Raw genomic sequence first — 22792 nt, forward strand, 5'->3', positions numbered from 1 at the left:
TTCCCAATCAGAAATTTATTTGTCACTGGTTTACCATGACAGAGAGGGGCCAGATGACCGCATCTTCTGATTTATCCTACTCCTACACCGATTAGAAGGACTTCACCCTCATATTAAACGCTACAGGTTTCTGTTATCAGTGCAGCGGTTAAGCTCAGCTGAGATTTCTTGGAAGCTTTCCTGCATTAAGGCTCTCAGCTGTTCTCTATTCTGGGCTCTGGCCAGCACTTATTGCCAGAGATAGCTTCATTGCTATATGGTTTAGGAGATGGTTGTTTGAGAAGGCGTATGGTGGATGAATCTGAGATTTTTGTGAGTTTTTGGTTGTGTACTAATCCCCTCCTTCTCTTACTTTTTTTTTTTCCTCATCATCCTCTCCGAGGTGTTTACCTCTGTTATTTGTGTGGGTACATTTGTATTATTGGTATTCCTTTATCCCTGTTTGTATTACCTTGTTAGTCTGGTTGGTGTATTGCCATGCACTACCACTTTCATCTTTCTGGTTAGAGGATGGGTAATGCCATGATAGCTGCATGGCATTATGGGGAAGCTTACCTCGCTGTGCCTGATGTCAAGTGACCCTTCCCTGGCTGATTCAATCTTCTGCATTCTGTAAAATGGTGATGGAAAGCGAATTGCATGCTGTTCAAATTTTGCACCTTCAGAGAATTCCTAAAAATTCTCCACAAATTTGATTTTCATCAAATCAGTTGGCTCTTCTTTACTATCATTGTATTCTGCTGGACATTATCCTCCTTGTTGTTAATGCTAGGTTATGCTGAAGATTCTGAAATGGCTCATGAAATTGTAACATTTTGAAAGAAGCCAGTCCAGCATGGAAAACCATTGTGGAATAAAAAACACTTGCTTCTGTTATCGGATCAAGGATGTTTGTTTCGAATACGCATCCACAAAACGTGAATTGTCTCTTGCTTCAGAACTGCTGTATCATCTTTTTTTAAGGTTTTAACTGAATCTCTTTACACCTAGTCTGTTTGACAAGCTCTTAAATGTCCCTCCTCTCGGCTGCTACTGAAATCTCACATTGCTCAGTATACGGATTATTTTACACTACCATTTGTGGTCCATGTGTGGTCCGGACAGGTCTTGAACTGATGTTATTCGGTAATGCAGTGCAGATGAGCAATGTTTTTTCTCTGACCAAATCTGGCTGTGAAAAAAATTGCAGCGTGCAATAGTTTCTTTCATGACGCTGATGAGACGCACCCATTCAAGTCTATGGGAGCGCAAAAAACACAGATGCCGTACGGACACACAGAATAGAATGTCATTTATAACTGGTACATTACAATACTACATCATTATAAGCTGTACGTGGTCCTGTAAATGATTAAAGGGAACCTGTCACCCCCAAAATCAAAGATGAGCCAAGCCCACCAGTATCAGGGTCTTATCTACAGCATTCTGGAATTCTGTAGATAAGCCCCCGATGTATCCTGAAAGATGAGAAAAAGAGGTTAGATTATATTTACCCAGGGGCGGTCCGATCCGATGGGCGTCGCGGTCCGGTCTGGGGCCTCTCATCTTCTTACGATGATGTCCTCTTCTTGTATTCACGCTGCGGCTCAGGCGCAGGCGTACTTCTCTGCCCTGTTGAGGGCAGAGTAAAGTACTGCAGTGCGCAGGCGCTGGGTGTCTCTGACCTTTCCCGTCGCCTGCGCACTGCAGTACTTTACCCTCAACAAGGCAGACAAAGTACGACTGCGCCGGAGCCGCAGCGAGAATACAAGACGATGACGTCATCGTAAGAAGATGGGAGGCCCCAGACCGGACCACGATGCCCATCGGATCGGACCGCCCCTGGGTAAATATAATCTAACCTCTTTTTCTCATCTTTTAGGATACATCGGGGGCTTATCTACCTCATTACAGAATGCTGTAGTTAAGCCCCTGATGCCGGTGGGCTTAGCTCACCTTTGATTTTGGGGGTGATAGTTTCCCTTTAATAGCTGCTGTTAAAAACAGATTGCCAATGGATGACAAGTGAGAAAAAAATCTCCCCATCTTTTTGGATGAAACACTGACCGATTTTACTTTTTATTTATTTAATACGCTCTTGTGAACCTACCCCAGGGTGCAGTTGTTTCTCTGGGTGGGCAGAGATTAAATACACTACACTTGGACTCTAGAGCTCTCTCACTATTTAGCCTCACTCTTAGGCCGGAGTCACACTACAGCGAGATACGGCTGAGTATCGCAGGTTAAAAACAAGCTCTGGCACCGGCACGCCAGAGCGGAGCGTGCGGCCGCACAGCAATACATGGAGCCGCACGCTCCGCTCCAGAGTGCCGGTGCCAGAGCTTGTTTTTAACCTGCGAGACTCGGCCGTATCTCGCTGTAGTGTGATTCCGGCCTTAGGCCGGGGTCACATGGCCATTGATTCTCTTATGTGAGAGAATTGGGCTGATCATGCTAGTGGGACTCTGTTCAAACACTGTCAGAGTGGCAGTTTACTGTGATCAGATGCTCTCGCATGAGAGAATCGTGTCACAGGTGCGGAGAAGATGGAGAGCTTAAATTCTTTATTGTCTGAGTTGGCAGTAATCGGACTGCATTTTGATGACATCCGAGTGCAGTCCAATTATTCACACTCACCCATAGACTTGTATTTGTGCACCTGATCTGATCAGAGCTATGCTGCATTGTTTTCACATGCTGAATAACGATGAAAACAAAATCACAGATCTGCACTACGCCAAAGTATAACATTGGGCCGAGTGCTATCCGATAAAACATTGCATAGCACTCGGCCGTGTTATACATCCGTCTGACTGCGCCCATAAAATGCTCATTTTAATTTTAGGATTATATGGCCATTCTAACATTATTTTCAAAGGAAGCGATCCAGACTCATAAGGAATAAGTGATCTGTTTAATGAAATAATGCAGTGTGAAATCTGATGACAGATCTGCCTTAAAATCCCTTAAGACGAGCCCTATATCTCTGCTACTTGAAGTGTAGTAGCTGCTCTTTCCTTAGCCCCTGTACTTCTCTTTCCTTAGCCCCTGTACTCCTCTTTCCTTAGCCCCTGTTCTCCTCTTTCCTTAGCCCCTGTTCTCCTCTTTCCTTAGCCCCTGTTCTCCTCTTTCCTTAGCCCCTGTTCTCCTCTTTCCTTAGCCCCTGTTCTCCTCTTTCCTTAGCCCCTGTTCTCCTCTTTCCTTAGCCCCTGTTCTCCTCTTCCCTTAGCCCCTGTTCTCCTCTTTCCTTAGCCCCTGTTCTCCTCTTTCCTTAGCCCCTGTTCTCCTCTTTCCTTAGCCCCTGTTCTTCTCGTCCATAGCCCCTGTTCTCCTCTTTCCTTAGCCCCTGTTCTCCTCTTTCCTTAGCCCCTGTTCTTCTCTTTCCTTAGCCCCTGTTCTCCTCTTTCCTTAGCCCCTGTACTCCTCTTTCCTTAGCCCCTGTTCTTCTCTTTCCATAGCCCCTGTTCTCCTCTTTCCTTAGCCCCTGTTCTCCTCTTTCCTTAGCCCCTGTTCTCCTCTTTCCTTAGCCCCTGTTTTTCTCGTCCATAGCCCCTGTTCTCCTCTTTCCTTAGCCCCTGTTCTCCTCTTTCCTTAGCCCCTGTTCTCCTCTTTCCTTAGCCCCTGTTCTCCTCTTCCCTTAGCCCCTGTTCTCCTCTTTCCTTAGCCCCTGTTCTCCTCTTTCCTTAGCCCCTGTTCTTCTCGTCCATAGCCCCTGTTCTCCTCTTTCCTTAGCCCCTGTTCTCCTCTTTCCTTAGCCCCTGTTCTTCTCTTTCCTTAGCCCCTGTTCTCCTCTTTCCTTAGCCCCTGTACTCCTCTTTCCTTAGCCCCTGTTCTTCTCTTTCCATAGCCCCTGTTCTCCTCTTTCCTTAGCCCATGTTCTCCTCTTTCCTTAGCCCCTGTTCTCCTCTTTTTCGTTAGCCCCTGTTCCTCTCTTTCCTTAGCCCCTGTTCTCCTCTTTCCTTAGCCCCTGTACTTCTCTTTCCTTAGCCCCTGTCCTCCTCTTTCCTTAACCCCTGTACTCCTCTTTCCTTAGCCCCTGTACTTCTCTTTGCTTAGCCCCTGTACTCCTCTTTCCTTAGCCCCTGTTCTCCTCTTTCCTTAGCCCCTGTTCTTCTCTTTCCTTAGCCCCTGTTCTCCTCTTTCCTTAGCCCCTGTTCTCCTCTTTCCTTAGCCCCTGTTCCTCTCTTTCCTTAGCCCCTGTTCTCCTCTTTCCTTAGCCCCTGTTCTCCTCTTTCCTTAGCCCCTGTTCTCCTCTTTCCTTAGCCCCTGTTCTCCTCTTTCCTTAGCCCCTGTTCTCCTCTTTCCTTAGCCCCTGTTCCTCTCTTTCCTTAGCCCCTGTTCTCCTCTTTCCTTAGCCCCTGTTCTCCTCTTTCCTTAGCCCCTGTTCTCCTCTTTCCTTAGCCCCTGTTCTCCTCTTTCCTTAGCCCCTGTTCTCCTCTTTCCTTAGCCCCTGTTCTCCTCTTTCCTTAGCCCCTGTTCTCCTCTTTCCTTAGCCCCTGTTCTCCTCTTTCCTTAGCCCCTGTTCTCCTCTTTCCTTAGCCCCTGTTCTCCTCTTTCCTTAGCCCCTGTTCTCCTCTTTCCTTAGCCCCTGTTCTCCTCTTTCCTTAGCCCCTGTTCTCCTCTTTCCTTAGCCCCTGTTCTCTTCTTTCCTTAGCCCCTGTTCTCCTCTTTCCTTAGCCCCTGTTCTCCTCTTTCCTTAGCCCCTGTTCTCCTCTTTCCTTAGCCCCTGTTCTCCTCTTTCCTTAGCCCCTGTTCTCCTCTTTCCTTAGCCCCTGTTCTCCTCTTTCCTTAGCCCCTGCTCTCCTCTTTCCTTAGCCCCTGTTCTCCTCTTTCCTTAGCCCCTGTTCTCCTCTTTCCTTAGCCCCTGTTCTCCTCTTTCCTTAGCCCCTGTTCTCCTCTTTCCTTAGCCCCTGTTCTCCTCTTTCCTTAGCCCCTGTTCTCCTCTTTCCTTAGCCCCTGTTGTCCTCTTTCCTTAGCCCCTGTTCTCCTCTTTCATTAGCCCCTGTTCTCCTCTTTCCTTAGCCCCTGTTGTCCTCTTTCCTTAGCCCCTGTTCTCCTCTTTCCTTAGCCCCTGTTGTCCTCTTTCCTTAGCCCCTGTTCTCCTCTTTCATTAGCCCCTGTTCTCCTCTTTCCTTAGCCCCTGTTCTCCTCTTTCCTTAGCCCCTGTTCTCCTCTTTCCTTAGCCCCTGTTGTCCTCTTTCCTTAGCCCCTGTTCTCCTCTTTCCTTAGCCCCTGTTCTCCTCTTTCCTTAGCCCCTGTTCTCCTCTTTCCTTAGCCCCTGTTCTCCTCTTTCCTTAGCCCCTGTTCTCCTCTTTCCTTAGCCCCTGTTCTCCTCTTTCCTTAGCCCCTGTTCTCCTCTTTCCTTAGCCCCTGTTGTCCTCTTCTTCCCTTCTTCCCTTAGGCGTGCCAGAGCTAATAGGACAAAAATCTCTACATTCTAAGTACCAACAAACATCCAAGTCTATGTTGTCTGATTTAGATACAAAATTTAGCTGAGAATCTGCTCATTTTCTTGCTTCTTTTAGTAAGACAATCAGAGAAAGCCTATCCTTACTAATAAAAGGGTGATAACCTGAAGAAAAGTTCCTGCCTCTCACCCGGGATTCTATACAGGTTGTCCATTGGAGAGCTGACCGTAATAGACTGGTCTTTCTTCCTGCTGTCAGTTGCCGCTCACAGACCTGTAACCATAGAGCGAGGGCCGTGCCCTAATATGAGTATCTAGCCTTTATATTGTGTAGTCTTTATATGACCCCTAGTCGGAAGGTTATGCACACTGACTTGTCTGTCTAATTGGTTCTTTTATTTGATCTGATTTCACAGGAGAAAAGCTCGCCTCTCTGAAGGAGCCTGAATGGACCAACTTTCTTACACAATTGAGCTCCTTGCTGGATTCGGCTGAGAAGGTGGCACCACGGGCAAAGCTGAATTTACTATGCTACTTGTGCACTGTATCAGGACATAAGGAAGTGGCCACCAGACTAATCAACTCCCAGATTGTGAGCAGCTGTTCTTCTTCTATTCTTCTTCTTTAGTATGGCATCAAATACTGGACTAATATTGGATTACCATATAAAAATGGGAATTGTAATGCAGCTGTGTGTTACCGTTCTTCACATGAGATGGCTATAAATCCAATGGAACAATATCCTGCTTTCTGCCAACTCCCAGACCGTGCAACTGGATTATTGAATTCCTTTCTTTTAATATTGAGTATACATTAGGCAGAAAAAAGGAATTTCCTGTTGCTGGAAAATACAATATTCACATAGAAAGCATTAATTCATTTATTGATTCAGGTTTATTTATATTATAGCATTTACTTGTGCCCTATAAGTATCACTACTGGTAAGACCGAAGATTTTCACAGGCTACTACGTCATTTCTAGTCATATAATGGTATGAAACTTTTAAAAAAACAAAAAAATTCCCAATATTATTTTTACTTTTTATATGTTTTTTTTTTTTTTTTTGTAAACTCTTTTTCATGTCTTATTTTTTTCATTACAGTTCCCATCTCTTATTCAGCAGTTACGTGGGGCGCCAAATTGGGACATGTAAGTAGAAATTTCCACCATTTTTTTTTTATTTTGCTTTTTTGCAATCCTTCAATGTTGGTTACTTATTATTGCACCTTTGACACTTGTAACATCTGATTACACTTAAGAAAATACGGCCCTTTTTATTTCAGTGTTTTTTTTTGTGTGTGATCCCAGCAACTCTACCCTCAGCAATCAGACATTTATCTCGTACACTATTGTTTTTTTTAACCCCTTCAAGTCGCGGCCCTTTTTCGTTTTTGCGTTTTCATTTTTCACTTCCCTCCTTCCCAGAGCCATAACTTTTTTATTTTTCCGTCAATATGGTCATGTGAGGGCTTATTTTTTGCGGGACAAGTTGTACTTTTGAACGACACCATTGATTTTACCATGTCTTTTACTAGAAAAACGGGAAAGAAATTCCAAGTGCGGTGAAATTGCAAAAAAAAGTGCAATCCCACACTTGTTTTTTGTTTGGCTTTTTTGCTAGGTTCATTAAATGCTAAAACTAACCTGCCATTGTGATTCTCTAGGTCATTACGAGTTCATAGATATCTAACATGTCTAGGTTATTTTTTATCCAAGTGGTGAAAAAAAAATTCCAAACTTTGCTTAAAAATGTCGCGGTGACCAAAAAAACGTAATTCTGGTGTTAAGGATTTTTTTCTCGCTACGCTGATTAGCGATCAGGTTAATGCTTTTTTTTTATTGATAGATCGGGCGATTCTGAACGCGGCGATACCAAATATGTGTAGGTTTTTTTTTTTTTAATTGTTTTATTTAGGATGGGGGGAAAAGGGGGTGATTTAAACTTTTATATTTTTTATATTTTTTTCATATTTTTAAAAACATTTTTTTTTTTACTTGTGCCATGCTTCAATAGCCTCCATGGGAGGCTAGAAGCTGGCATAGCCTGATCGGCTCTGCTACATAGCAGCGATCATCAGAGTGAACTACAGGATGGTAGTGGTGCGGTTCACACTCTCCAGCCGGGTCTAACAAGTGGCCCATGGCCACAGATCCCATTTAAAACCCTGCTCTGCAGCTTGCAAACTCCAAATGGACACACCCAGCCCGTCACTGCAAGGTTATAAATGGGATCTGTGGCCATGGGCCACTTGTAAGACCCGGCTGGAGAGTGAGAACCGCCCCACTACAATCTTGTAGTTCACTCCAAAAATAAAAGCCCTTAACGGGTTGTCCTATGAATCTGACTTGGTCACTACATGGATCCAATCCACACTTTCTTTGATTTTGCCCTGTGACTCACAGGCGTCCTGCTGTTAACACAAGGCGCTCCAGTGGGTTTAATAAGACTCCTTTCACATCCTGGGGGACACATATCGACCCTCGCACATGATGCTCCTCACTGCCTCACAAGCCCCGGGGCAACAAGCCAACAGGGCAAACAAAGTACACCTGCGCCAGAGCCGCGGCAAGAAGACAAGAAGAGGACGTCATCGTATGAAGATAGGAGGCCCTGGGCTGGACCGCGACGCCCATCGGACCCGGACCGCTCCTGGGTGAGTATAATATAACCTTTTATTTCTTTCTCGCTTCATTGGGGGACACAGGTAACCATGGGATGTATACTGCTGTCGCTAGTAGGCTGACACTATACAATTAACGAAAAAATAACTCCTCCCCGGCAGTATACACCCTCCAACAGGCACAAGTCAACTCAGTTTTTGCTTAGTGTCTGTGGGAGGCGGACCTGGATCTAACCATCAGATCTGCTTTATTTTTTTTACAGAGTTATTGTGAACTTATTAATCATTTTCACTTTCTTTTTCAGACTTATCTCTTCGGGTAACAGGGTGCAGATTCTCACCCTGTTTTTCCCACATATAAGCGACCGAGAGAGCAGTGTGGTACTTCCCGCATGGCCCACTCTCGGACCCGCTGGCAGGACTTTGTCCCCTGACGCCCTTATGGGTGTTTCAGGGTGACTTCTTGGTGGCCAGTCTTCGCCTTTTCCCCTCCTCATCAATCTCCTCTGAGAGGGCTGAGAGGAAGACGGTGATCTACTGCAGCCTTAAGACATTTCGCGGCCATTTATTCAAATCTCGCGCCTTTTTTGCCTTCGCTGCGTGCTTCACTGCCTCTTCTCCTCGACAGAGTATTTTCTGGCAGGCCATGCCCCTTCTTTCTGGCCTAACCAGACTCCGGCTCTTCACAGCACTGGGCATGCCTCCACCTGGTTCCAGCGCTGGAATTGAATACTCTCGGGTTTGGCACGCCCCTTCAGGCGCTTCAGCTTATTGGGTCGTCAGTTTCGCTTTGCGTCCGTCCACGCCCCCTTTTCTGCGTGCCAGAACTGCTCGCCAATTACAGGAAGCCCGCAGCTAACGCTTCAGGACAGCTTCTCTCACCGGTCGCGTCACATGACCATGAGGTCTTCTTCCAGACGGGGGACACAGCTTCCTGCGCTGCCGCTGATCACTCAGTGTCTGTCTGGTTGGCTCTGCACTCCTCCTCCCCTGGCTGTACTTCTCCTTTCAGCAGTATCGCCTTCTTGGCATCCCGCTACAGGTGTCACTCAGTCTCTACCTATGCCCAACCCCTAGGGGCCCCCGGCTATATCCCTACCGTGACTCACTACGCTTGTGCCCGCTGTAAGAGAAAGTGGGCTTCAGGCCAGCCATCTCCTTTCTGTCCGTTCTGCAGTCCTTCCTCCATGTCTGTCCCTTAGGAAGTCCCCAATAGTCGGGATGAGTGCACTCCCCCTCCCTCGGAGTGGGCTGTTTCCATGTTTCAGTCAGTCTCTGACCTGACCAAAGTGTCTCAATCCCTGGTACAGGTCCTAGAACGCATTCCGCTTCTATCTGCTGCCACCAGTGCCACGAACGCCTCACGCCAATTCGCTCGCACCTGACCACGACTCTCACAGGGACAGACTTGAGAAAAGATTCAGGAAGAGGACCCTGTCTAGCTCCTCATCCAGTTCAACGAATCCCACTGCGTCATCCAGCATACCCCGCTCTACCTGTTCCCCCTCCTTGGAGGCGGGCGCCGGGTCAGATGTAGCTTCTCAGTCGGAGTCTGACTCGGATGCAGATCAGCCCTCCGGGACGCAGGATATGTTAGATAGCCTTATTTCGGCTATTATTCAAACTCTTGAACTTAAGGAGGAAGATGCAACTTCTCAAGACAACTCCGTTTCATTCAAACGGGTGAAACATCCCTCTAGAGTTTTTCCCAATCACAAAGAGTTTGAGAACACTACCTCTAGACACTGGGAACATCCTGGAAAACGTTTTCTTGGAAGAAAACGTCTGGACATCTTATACCCTTTTGATTCAGACCTTGTGAGCAAGTGTCCGGATCACCTAAAGTAGATCCACCTATGTCAAGATTATCCTCGCAGACAGTTCTGTCTATTCCTGATACGGCGTCTCTAAAGGATGCTACGGCAAGCAAATTGAGGCTTAAACCAAATCAGCCTTTGAAGCGTCCGACGCCTCTCTCTCCCCCAATTTCGCTTCTTGGGTGGCGAAAGCCGTATCGGCATGGGCCAATATCCTTCGCAGGGGCATTGTAGCTTCGGCTCCTTCTAAGGAGCTAGTGGATTTAGCTGACCAGATTGCCCACGCAGGGAAATACCTCTTAAATGCCTCCCTGGATGCGGCTGCTTGCTGCGCAAGGGCAAACAGCAACATCATTGTCATTCGCCGAGTCCTTAGGCTGAAAGCGTGGAACGCAGACCCCGCTTCTAAAAAATCCCTCACTGGTCTTCCTTTCCAGGGCTCCAGGCTCTATGGCACAAAGCTGGACCAGATTATCTCAGACGCCACTGGTGGCAAGAGCACTTCTCTACCTCAATCGAAACATAGGTGCCCCTTCAATTGTGTAGCCAGATCCCTAAAAATCTGGATAGACAACCTGGAGGAACAGGTAGAACAAAAAGTTCCCAGAGAAACTATCCTGGAGGCAATACCAACCATGAGCGCAGCGGCAGTGTTTCTAGCTGAAGCATCAGCAGACTCGGCTAGACTGGCAGCAAAATCAGCAGCTTTAGCCAACACAGGGCGCCGTGCCGTATGGCTTAAATGCTGGCCGGGAGATACTCAGGCAAAGATGAAGCTTTGCTCTATGCCATGTGAGGGGAACTTCCTGTTTGGACCGGCATTAGACGAGGTATTAGAAAAAGCCGGTGACAAAAAGAAAAACTTTCCAAAGCGGCCATTTCAGCCCTTTCGGCGCTCCTTTCAGAGAGGCCGAAAATTCCGAAGGCAGCAGTTTAGAGACCGAGGCAGGAGCAACTTGGACAAGCGACCCAGGGGAGGAAGAGGCTTCTATTTTGGTAAGACCCCCAGGGACACCAAGAAACCCTCCCAGTGACGGTCCTTCCTTCCAGCCTGGGAGAGGATCTCCTCCAGCATATGGATCCGACAGATCATAGGATCAGGCCTAAAATTAAAATTCCATCACTGGCCTCCAAGAAGATATATGCAGACCCCGGTACAGTCCTCCCAAGAGAAACAAGACAGTCTGGAAGGGGAAGTAACATCACTCCTAGACAAACACGTCTTGGAAGAAGTTCCAATAGAGGAAAGGATGAAAGGGTTTTACTCCCCCCTTTTTCTCATAAAAAAAATGGACAATTCTTGGAGGACAATAATAAATTTAAAAGGCCTCAACAAATACCTAATAATTCCATCCTTCAAGATGGAGACAATAAAATCTGCAGTGAAGCTCCTATATCCTCGGTGTTACATGGCGGTCCTAGACCTAAAGGACGCTTATTACCACGTCCCAATCAGACAACAAGATCGTCAGTTTCTCAGAGTGGCAGATCAGATGGGGTCCCAGTTGCGTCACTTTCAGTACAGGGCTCTGTCCTTTGGGATAGCAACAGGCACCCCCACGAGTGTTTACAAAACTGATTGCAGAGGTCACAGCACATCTCAGAGAAAAAGACACTCTGATAATACCCTACTTAGACGACTTCCTGATAGTGGGGAAAAACTTTCCTCACTGTCAGGAGCAGGTCAGAATAGTGATGGACACTCTACAGACACTAGGATGGCAACTGAACCTCAAGAAATTCAAACTGGAGCCAGCAATGGTCCAGAATTTCTTAGGGATAACGGTAGACTCCGTGACGCAGGAGTGTCACCTCCCAGAGGAAAAAAGAGGTAAAAATCAAACAGATGCTCATGACAACATTAAAAAAACCAGAGATGACTTTGAGAAAAGCCATGTCGATATTGGGGTCCCTAACCTCCTGCATACTGGCAGTAAAATGGGCCCACTTCCATGAGAACTGCAATGGTGTGTGCTGCAAAACGACCTGGAACTTCAGGGGCAGCTAGAGCAGAAGCTCATTCTCCCACTCTCTGTACTCCAGTCACTCAGATGGTGGTTACAGATAGAGTCATCTCCGAGAGAAGTTCCCTGGACATACACAGCCTCCAAAGTGATCACAACGGATGCCAGTCCATGGGGGTGGGGAGCTCACTCAGACACTCTATGGGTCCAGGACCCCTTGGCTCAAGAGGAAAAAAAATCTATCCTCAAACGAGTGGGAACTCCTAGCAATCGAAAGAGCGCTAAAGAGATTACTTCCACACTTGGCAGGTCATCATGTGAGAGTCCTATCGGACAACCAAACAGCGATCGCTTACGTGAACCACCAGGGGGGCACCCGTTCTCAGTCACTGATGCACATAACCGAAAGACTTATGACTCTAGCCGAAAGGCATTTCCTCTCATTATCGGCCCTGCATATTCGAGGGGTGGACAATATAAAGGCAGATTTTTTGAGCAGGAACCACTTACGGCAAGGGGAATGGTCCCTAAAAAAGTCCATTTTTCAACAGATAGTGCACATGTGGGGAAGACCCAGCGTAGACCTCTTTGCCTCAAAAATCAACTAAAAAGTTCAAACGTTCTGCTCCCTGAACCCAGCAGACAGACCGTTGGCAGTAAACGCCTTCAGTATAGAATTAACGTCAGGTCTCTTGTATGCCTTCCCACCGATATGTTTAATCCCAGCAGTTCTGAAGAAGATCAGGGAGGACAAGGTCAGAGTGATTGTAATAGCTCCCTTCTGGCCGAAAAGACCATGGTTTTACTGGCAGAGAGTGATGTCAGTGACAGACCCATGGGTACTCCCGGAAGACCAGGACCTTCTAACACAAGGTCCCTTCAACCACCCGCAGATTTCCGGGCTACATTTGACAGCCTGGCTTTTGAACGGTCGTTGATAGAGAAAGAAGGGTTCTCAGCTGGTTTAATATCCACCTTGCTCAGTAGCAGAAAACCAGTAACGACCAAGATCTATGGGAGAATATGGAAGAAATTCCTGTCCAGCTAAGGGCCAATACGGGAAGAGGAGGTCCCGATAGTGGCAATACTGGAGTTCCTGCAAAAGGGTTAGATCTGGGATTAGCTGTTAGTACCCTCAAAGTACACATTTCAGCTTTAGCGGCCTTATTCAACTGTGACCTGGCAAGTAATAGGTGGGTGGTGAGGTTTATCCGAGCCTGTAGTAGAGCTGACTCTGTTCCATCCCCTACTCCTCCACCATGGGATCTAAATTTAGTGCTGACAGCTCTGACAGAAAGCCCCTTTGAGCCGTTAAATACAACTTCAGATAAGGTACTAACACTAAAAACAGCTTTGTTAGTGGCACTTACATCGGCCCGTAAGGTTGGGGATTTACACGCGTTGTCAGCTGACCCCCCTTACACACAAATTATGGACGATAGGGTTGTATTAAAATTAGATCCGGCATATCTCCCCAAAGTGATATCGAGATTCCATAGGGCTCAGGATATAACCCTACCCTCTTTCTGTCCCAATCCTAGTAACAAGAAAGAGGAGAGACTCCATTGCCTAGATGTTAGGAGATGTATCCTACAGTATTTAGAAATGACAAAATCCTGGAGGAAACAGAGGGCTTTATTTGTTTCATTCCAGGGATCAAGGAAGGGCCTTAAATCCTTAAAACAGACTATAGCTAGATGGGTGAGAGAGGCCATTATTCTAGCGTATAGTAGTGCAGGCAGGGTTGTTCCACAGGGTCGTGTGCGGAGAGAGCAGATGCTGCCATTGACCAAATCTGTAAAGCGGCCACTTGGTCCTCTCCGTCTACATTTTTTAAACATTATAGGCTAGACCTATCTGCTACCTCTGATCTCACATTTGGGAGAAGAGTGTTACAAGCAGTGATCCCTCCCTAAAAGAGAATACAAATCTCTGTAACTCTCTCGTGGTGCCGTCATGTATGATGGAAAAACACGGGTATTACATACCTGGTAATGTGTTTTTTCATGAGACATGACGGCACCCTTATATTCCCACCCTTTTGATCACGTCATTAGTTGGGTGCATTATTAACATTATTTGTATTATACACTCCCTCGGGTATCGGTGAATAGAACCGTATAGGATGTATTATTTATGTGTACACTCGTACTCTGTAAAACAACTGATGTGGAGAGAGGAGCCGCCCCTTTTATCTTGAAGGTTTCCTGTCCTTGATGGGCGTATCCCCTCTCTCGTGGTGCCGTCATGTCTCATGTAAAAACACATTACCAGATATGTAATACCTGTGTTTCTCAGCCGTCAGGGGCTCGTGTCAGGCGAGTGGGCTTTTCACCCCGCTGTCTTCAACCAAATTTATCAGAGGTGGGGCGTTCCGGATGTCGATCTCATGGCTTCCCGAACAAACCATAAGGTTCCCCTGTACGTATCCAGGTCTCGGGACCCGATGGCCATCGGCTGCGACGCCCTTGTGATCTTGTGGGCCTGGTTCCATATACCTTATCTATTTCCGCGTCTTCTGTTGATTCCAAGGGTCGTAAAAAAGGTAAAGGCAGAGGGGGTTCCCATTCTCTTAGTAGCTCCAGATTGGCCTTGGAGGGCCTGGTATGCGGAGCTAGTGAACATGCTATCGGATGTCCCCTGGAGGCTCCCAGACTGTCCGGATCTTCTATCGCAAGGGCCCCTCTTCCACCCGAATTCCCGGTCTCTGAATTTAATGGCATGGCCATTGAGGCTGCGGTTCTAAGGGACGCAGGTTTTTCCCACAGGGTCATACAGACCATGATAAAGGCTAGGACACTGGCATTTTCACGTATCTATCATAGATGTTGGAAGGCCTTTTTCCCATGGTGCTATGACAACAATTTTTTCCTTATGGTCTTTTCCCTTCCTTCAGTCCTCGGTTTCCTTCAAATGGGTCTCGATTTGGGCCTTTCTCTGAGTACCTTAAAGGGTCAGGTTTCCGCTCTTTCCATCCTCTTCCAAAGGGACCTGGCTTCCCTTCCCCCGGTAAAGACCTTCCTTCAGGGTGTCACTCACATAGCGCCATCCTCCGGTTGAGCCATGGGATCTCAACCTTGTCCTCTGCGCCCTCCAGCGCACGCCTTTTGAACCAATTCAGGACATTTCCTTTTCCCTTCTTTCATGGAAAGTGGCTCCCCTAGTCGCCATCACCTCGATTAGGAGAGTCTCCGAGTTGGCGGCATTGTCCTGCCGTTCTCCCTTCCTGATTCTGCTCCAGGATAAAGTGGTCCTTCGGCCTGTTCCTTCCTTTCTACCAAAGGTAGTTTCGGCTTTCCACATCAAAGAGGACATCGTCCTTCCTTCCTTGGGCCCTTCCCCGGTTCATCCCTTGGAGAAATCTCTCCACAAACTGGATTTGGTCAGGGCTATACAAGTCTATCTTTCCAGAACTGCTTCTTTTCGCCAGACCAATCCCCATTTTGTTGTCTCTGAAGGTCGTCAGAAGGGGCTCCCCGCTTCTAAATCCACTAGTGCTCGTTGGATTCGTTCGGCGGTTCTGGAGGCATACAGTGTTCAAAACAAACAGCCTCCTCTGGGGGTGAGGGCTCACTCTACCCGGGCTGTGGGAGCTTCCTGGGCCGTTCGTCACCAAGCTGCGGCTTTGCAGGTTTGCATGGCCGCAACCTGGTCGTCCGTTCACACCTTTGTAAGGTTTTACAAGGTGCATACTCGGGCTTCTGCGGATGCAGGCTTGGGTAGGAAGATACTGCAGGCGGCCGTTTCCCTCCGGCCGACCTATGTCTCCTTCTCTCTGAATATTTTCTCTACCCTTGGGACGTCCCATGGTTACCTGTGTCCCCCAATGAAGCGAGAAAGAAAGAGGGATTTTTGGTTTTTACCGTAAAATCTTTCTTGGAGCCTTACAGAATGCTGTAGAGAAGCCCCTGATGCCAGTGGCCGCAGCTTATATATGATTTTGGGGGTGACAGACTCGCTTTAAGGGTAAAATGGAAATAAAATCATCAGCTGATCATAAAGTTTGCTTCCTCTGTTTTCTATCCGGTTGTCTTTATTACTTCTCTTTTACACTTAATATAATCTTTATTGGAGCTAACCAATCTTTTTTTATGATACACTCGATGGTGGCCCGATGCTAACGCATCGGGTATTTTAGAATATGTATGTATATAGCAGCCACATAGTATATAGCACAGGCCACGTAGTATATAGGAGGCATGTAGTATATAGCAGACAAATACTATGTGGCCTGTGCTATATACTATGTGGCTGCTATATACATACATACATACATATTGTAGAATACCCGATGTGTTAATGTAGGCCACGCAGTATATAGCAGTGGCCACACAGTATATAACACAGCCCAAACAGTATATAACACTGCCCACACAGTATATAACACTGGCCACGTAATATATAGCACAGCCCATGCAGTATATAACACAGCCCACACAGTATATAACACCACCCACGCAGTATATAACACAGCCCACGCAGTATATAGCAGCCACGTAGTATATATCACAGGCCACGCAGTATTTAACACTGGCCACATAATATATAACACAGCCCACGCAGTATATAACACAGCCCACGCAATATATAACACAGCCCATGCAATATATACCACAGCCCACGCAGTATATCACACAGCCCACGCAGTATATCACACAGCCCACGCAGTATATCACACAGCCCACGCAGTATTTAACACTGGCCACATAATATATAGCACAGCCCACACAGTATATAACACAGCCCACGCAGTATATAACATAGCCCACGCAGTATATAGCAGCCACGCGGTATATAGCAGCCACGTAATATGTAACACTGCCCACGCAGTATAGAACACAGCCCACATAGTATATAATACTGCCTATGTAGTATATAGCAGCCACGCGGTATCTAACACAGCCCGCGTAGTATACAGCAGTGCGGGCACCATATCCCTGTTAAAAAAAATAATTAAAATAAAAAAATAGTTACATACTCACCCGCCGGGATCCAGCGAAGCTGTGCCGATGCGCGCGCGGCTGCCGCCATCTTCCGTTCCCAGGATGCATTGCGAAATTACCCAGATGACTTAGCGGTCTTGCGAGACCGCTAAGTCTTCTGGGTAATTTCACAATGCATTTCTGGGAATGGAAGATGGCGGCAGCCGCGCGGCTCGGCAGACTACGAAAGGTGAGAATAGCAGGTTTTTTTGTTTTTTATTATTTTTAACATGACATCTTTTTACTATTGATGCTGCATGGGCAGCATCAATAGTAAAAAGTTGGGGACACACAGGGTTAATAGCAGTGTTAACGGAGTGCGTTACCCGCGGCATAACGCGGTCTGTTAACACTGGCATTAACGGAAGTAGGAAGGGACTAATTCTCGGCCGGACTGTGCCCGTCGCTGATTGGTTACGGCAGCCAGGACAGGCAGCTGGCGAGACCAATCAGCGACGCGGGATTTCCGTTACAGACAGAAGGACAAACAGAAAGACGGAAGTACCCCTTAGACAATTATATATTAGATTTATATTCTAGAAATAATAAGAAATGCTGTATTTTCACTACTAATGTAATTGTGCCGTCTAGCTTTAATATATAATTTCTAATTATACAACTTCCAATCTAATTTATATGTATGTCTTCAGAAACTACTAAGAAGTAGAATTTAAAGTGTTTCTTGTGGCAATGTGTAATTTATGTAAGACGACTTTTCTGTCTTCTACATTACTGAAGACCTGGATAGCAGCGCCCTCTTGTGGCGCATAGTCTAATTTCTCCAACCTTAACAGGGTGTGCGGCAATAACAGATGTCGACTGATATGGCTGGGTTTACAAAAAACATAATTTTTGAGTCCCTGCTTTTGGCCTGATTGCCAGTATGTCCAGAAGTGTGAATACGTGTGCAAAGTGTTTGTTTGTGGATATTTGCAGGAGGACATTGATCACAGTTTGACTAAAGTAACCTGTTTATTTCGATTGTGACAACCTACTTCTACAATTGACACAACAGTCATCCATGAAAACCCTTTTTTAATGGTTATTATATTTTTTCTAAAATTGGATGATTCACAGAAACATTTGTAGCCGGAAAACTGATTGTGACCAGGCCTGTGCAATAATGATGCATTCTACAGAGGGCTGCAGACGTTACTTTGTGAAATGTTCTGTTGGGGATATGTGCACACACTGCCTGCGGAAAGTCTGCAGCATAATACAGCACCATCTAAGCAGATAAGAGTTCAGTAACTCGGCTAGAGATTGACATTTGTTCTTGGATTTAAAAACCGCAGCGTGTCCGTTCTTTGGGTAGAATTCATTGTAGACTTAACCCTTTTCAGTGCAACACACTTGCAATGTAACACGTGGGTTTGCCAGTAAGAAAAAGTTGAAGATGTGCTGCAGAAAATCCACAGCAAATTTGCTATGTGTGAGCATCCGCTCCAATCCCTTTTAGTTTGTGCATTTCCTTGCTATTCAACACTTTTTATTTGATATTTTTGGTAAAAACTATGTGTCTAGTAAGAGCATTTAGTATATGAATAATGCAAAATTGAAACTCCACACCGTGCCAAGAATTCTAACTTCAAGACACCGATAGAGTCTGGAAATGTGATTTAGTATGTGGGGACTTTACATTGATGGTAATGATGGAGAGTGTTGCATTTGTATTGTCTGGATGGCCTTCTGATGCAACAGGCAATTTGTGTAATGTCTGCTGGAAATACCATCATATGCACAATCTAGAGGCCCATTTTGCAAACCGGTATTTGGAGAATGCGCTTTATAGGAATGCTTGCTACTGATTAGTCTGAAAAGGCCTGTGATCCCCGATGAACAAAATGTTCATTGGTGCGATGTATTGAGTGAAGCAGCCATGTATGGCTCCAGTGTTACAGCTGTCAATCGGCAGTCATTTACTGCTAGCCTGACTACCCAGGCCGACGTACAAGTGCTGGCGACAAGCAATAGCTTATTCGGTCACTCTTCCTCATAGAGTATTGTTATCGGCAGCACATTTCCTGTATGCACAGGACGATGTGCTGCTCATAATGATGATTTTTACACCTGCATAAAAATCATTGCACCTGACGAACGCTTGTTCTCTGACTATTTGCTTTTCTAAATGGGGCATTTGTATTGTTTGCAGTATCTTGCCATAGACAACAGCCATCAGGGAGAGACATCTGACACACCCTCATAAATCAGACATTCATAAACTATAGGACAGATTACTTCCAGATTAACAATTGATAAATTGAACATGTCACATCTTTTTTTTTTTTTCTTTTTTTTTATTGCAAGGATATTAGATGAAAGAACATGATCAATAATGTCCATGTTTTAAAGGGAAGCTATCCTCAGAAAATGACCTATAATAATAATCTTTATTTTTATATGGCGCTAACCTATTCCGTAGCGCTTTACAGTTTGCACACATTATCATCACTGTCCCCGATGGGGCTCACAATCTAATTTCCCTATCAGTATGTCTTTGGAATGTGGGAGGAACCTGGGGGAAGCCCACGCAAACATGGGGAGAACATACAAACTCCTTGCAGGTGTTGTTTAAATCAAGTTTTTGTGTTGCATGCATCTAAAAAAAAATGGCAATATTTTTTTATTTCCTATTACAATCTTATTAAAAAATATTGTAGTTTTTGAAGTTTCCAAACTGGCAACTGAGGCTTTTTTTCTGTCCTTTGTGGAGGAGTTTACAAGAGTTTTCTAATCCGTAGAGACAAGATTATAATGACAGGTTACACATCTATCAGCCTATAAAAAATGATCCACCTTTCACAATAGGCGATGTCTCATCTAAGCCTGCTAATTCCTTTTTCACAATGCCCATTACACAGGTTAAGTAGATGCTTCAATACCAAAGATGGGGTCGGGACATAAACGTTGTGACTGTGCACGTGTTGTTTCCTGACGCAAAATGAAATATGAGAGTAAACAAAGTATGAGAGTAAAAAAGCCCTAGTGTTTTGAAAATGTTGTTTCTATTCTTTCTTCATTTGCATATGATTAGCATACCTGTCAATCCTGTGATTTCCATAATTCCATAACTTTTTTTATTGTTGAAATTTCAGTGTTGAGGAGTGAATGAGCAGTTCCATAAAACAATACAAACCTTACTGTGATACTAAAATGAGTGCAGTTTGAAAGTGTCGGGGACCTGACCCTGTTCCCTGTAATACTGTATTTTCTTGCTAGTTTCTCAGTCCATGTTACACCATGTTGCATTGTTTCCCCTTACATAGAATTATTATGAACCATTATGTTAAGTGCAGCATGTAATTCTATCATGGGGAAGTCTTTCCTCACTGACCTTACTAATTGTTGCCATTAAGATTTTTTTGTCTTCATTTTCACAGACGTGCGAAGGGGGTGAGGGTCATTGGCTTATTGGCTGCGCACACATCAGAGCTGAGAGAAAATGTTCCTGTCATTGAGGTAAATTTCATTTTCAAAGATAACCGTTGATTTAATTGTGACCTTTTACAAAGAGAAATCTTCCAAGAATAATAATTTCAAGAACAAATATTAAGAAATGGAAACCAGTATCTGTCTTCTAATTCTCATCATTGAAGGCCCTCCGATACAAGGTGTTCTGTCTAGTACTGGGCAATATATGCACCAGCTCTTCAGGACCTGCACCAGCTCTTGTATTAAGTTTTTGTATAATACCTTTGCCACCTGGAAACCATCTGCAAGCAGAGTACCTTATTGTCTCTTTTTGTCGTAAAGTGGTTGTGTTGAGTTCTTTTATGGGTAGCATTGCGAAGTGCTTGTAAAAACCATCAACTTTGTAACGTACCTCCTCTTAAAAATCCTCACCGTTCCCAAAAAATTGTGGGGTTTTTAATTCTATAGTTTACAGCTCATTGTCTAGGTTACCGACCACCTCTGCAGTCTGAGTGGCTGGGTTACCTAGCTAAGGAGCAAGGTCTCCTTGTAGGCTCTCTGCTTTGTGGTCTCCTTGCGGCGCTCTGGAGTTTGCTGGATCACTGGATTCGGCCAGCTTCAGTCCCCTTGGTCTTCTCCCATGCTGTGGAGGCAACGCTGCCACTGTTAGCAGCCTGGGAAGATGGGTCGAGCTGATCACCCATGCTGCTCGTCCATCTTCAGGAGCGCACTGACATCGCCAAACAGGAAATAGGGAGGCAGAGGAGTGCGGTACTCCTGAGAGGGGAACACCAGAACATTAATTACTCGGGGCTGAACTCAATAAAGATATGTGATGCCCCCGAAATCCCAAAAGTTTTATGCACGTGTTAAAGAGGACATGTCTGATTTAATAAATATTTGTATTCCCAATATAACATTTTTCAAGCTTTTCTATTACTTTTACATCATGTCGTTCCTCCGGAATATTTCTGAATTACTTGATAACCGGACCTTACTGTTCTCTGTTAAAGGGGCGTCGTTGCACTGGTACCACTGATTACAGAGCGAGACCGCCTACGGACATACCCTCGATGAGTAACACCCAGCTGCCCATTTATTTCTCCACTTTTAGGAGGAGTAAATGAGTAGTTTTAAGAGAAGCTGCACCAGACCAAACAATTACAATTGTATAATAAAACAGGCGCCAGGAGAGGTGACAGGTTCTTTTTTAATGAGCAAGGTAGTGGAAGTAACAATAGTTCAGAGCTGCAGTCACAATGATAAAATCTCCGTGCATTTCTTGCTGGCTCAGTTTCTGCAGAGAAATGATTTAGTTTCTAGAGAGTGTCCTCTTTATATCAGACAATGTACGGTTATCTGATATTGGAGAGCGTCCTCTCCCACGTCATTACAGTAGCCTAGGTAATCTGTATGTGTCCGCTGACCAGCATTTCCACTGTTTCCATTTACATCCAGCAGAATAATGACTAACAGAAGAATGTTCCCAGCACTGTGGGATTTGTGGTTCGGTCTCTGCATTAATGCACACTGTAACTTGGGACCATTGGGAAATACGTCATTTTTAAGTAGATCGGTTATACATTTAAAGGGGTTGTCACAAGAAGAAAGTACATTTTAATCAATAAATCTTGGAATAATAATAATTTCCACAATTGGATATGTTTAAAAAAATGTTAACACATTAAATGGTGGAACTTTTTATTTCAATATCTATTGTTTAAAAAGTACTTTTTTTTGTACTCCTAAATTTTTTCTTCTTTCTCTCCAGAACACTATGCTGGAGTTGTTTCAATGCCCAGTCTATGCATCTTTATAAGCTTCTTTCAACTGCTTCTCCACAAGATCTGTACACTACAGGCGGTTAAACAGAGTATGGGTATGCCCCTGTCTAGACCACTCATCTCGCCACCCTTGTACTCAAACAGGGGATTTATCATACCCCGAGTGCATGAATATAGATCTTGCCAAGCAGCAGTTGAAAAGAGCTTCTAAAGAAGCTATGCAATGCCCGGAGGATAAATCCTTTTTTTTTTTTTAAATACGCTTTAACGTGGTCAAGGTCTCTATTTGTCAGAGTTGTCAAATTGACTTTTTATTTTTTCTGATCAACTTATTAAAAATTCACAGACAGGCAATATTTTTTTATGGGTACATTGGAAAGCAATAACAAAATATTCTGAAGATAAATGTTACAAGTCTACAGCCCATAATTCTGATATGAAGACATCAGCTGCATTCACTGAAGATTGTAAAATGATGACAATAGTTAAAATAATATGTTTAAGTTTCTTCAGCGTAATAAAAAAAAAAACACGGACGCCTTACTTATTTACGGACAGGGCAAAAAAGTGCCTTATTTCTACGGACTAACCTGGAAATTCTGGACAGCTGGAACTTACTGCTTGTTCTCATGTAATGTCCTGGCCATGTTGGGAACTCACAAGTGCAGGGCTTGAGATGCCATTGTAGTACGGTCTTGTAACCAACTTTCTCGTCACATGTCCAGGACAGATTATTATTCCCTGGTAGTAAACGATAAAGACTCGTATTGGATGGCAGCAAGCAGAGATCTTAAAACCCTTAAAGATTTAATGCGGAAATTTTATT

General features: G+C 45.0%; 1 protein-coding gene across 4 annotated transcripts in view; it reads left to right on the top strand.

Annotated features, from left to right (window-relative positions):
• Positions 1 to 22792, top strand: part of ULK4 (unc-51 like kinase 4) — a 941213-nt gene that overhangs the window by 116712 nt on the left and 801709 nt on the right. For all 4 annotated transcript variants that reach the window (XM_069730129.1, XM_069730128.1, XM_069730126.1 and 1 more), the window contains exons 15-17: positions 5803 to 5978; positions 6490 to 6536; positions 20152 to 20230. In XM_069730129.1, the coding sequence (XP_069586230.1) occupies positions 5803 to 5978; positions 6490 to 6536; positions 20152 to 20230 (302 nt within the window). The remainder of the gene's footprint in view (positions 1 to 5802; positions 5979 to 6489; positions 6537 to 20151; positions 20231 to 22792) is intronic.

Source organism: Ranitomeya imitator, chromosome 6 (genome assembly GCF_032444005.1).
Source record: "Ranitomeya imitator isolate aRanImi1 chromosome 6, aRanImi1.pri, whole genome shotgun sequence".
Lineage (NCBI taxonomy): Eukaryota > Metazoa > Chordata > Amphibia > Anura > Dendrobatidae > Ranitomeya > Ranitomeya imitator.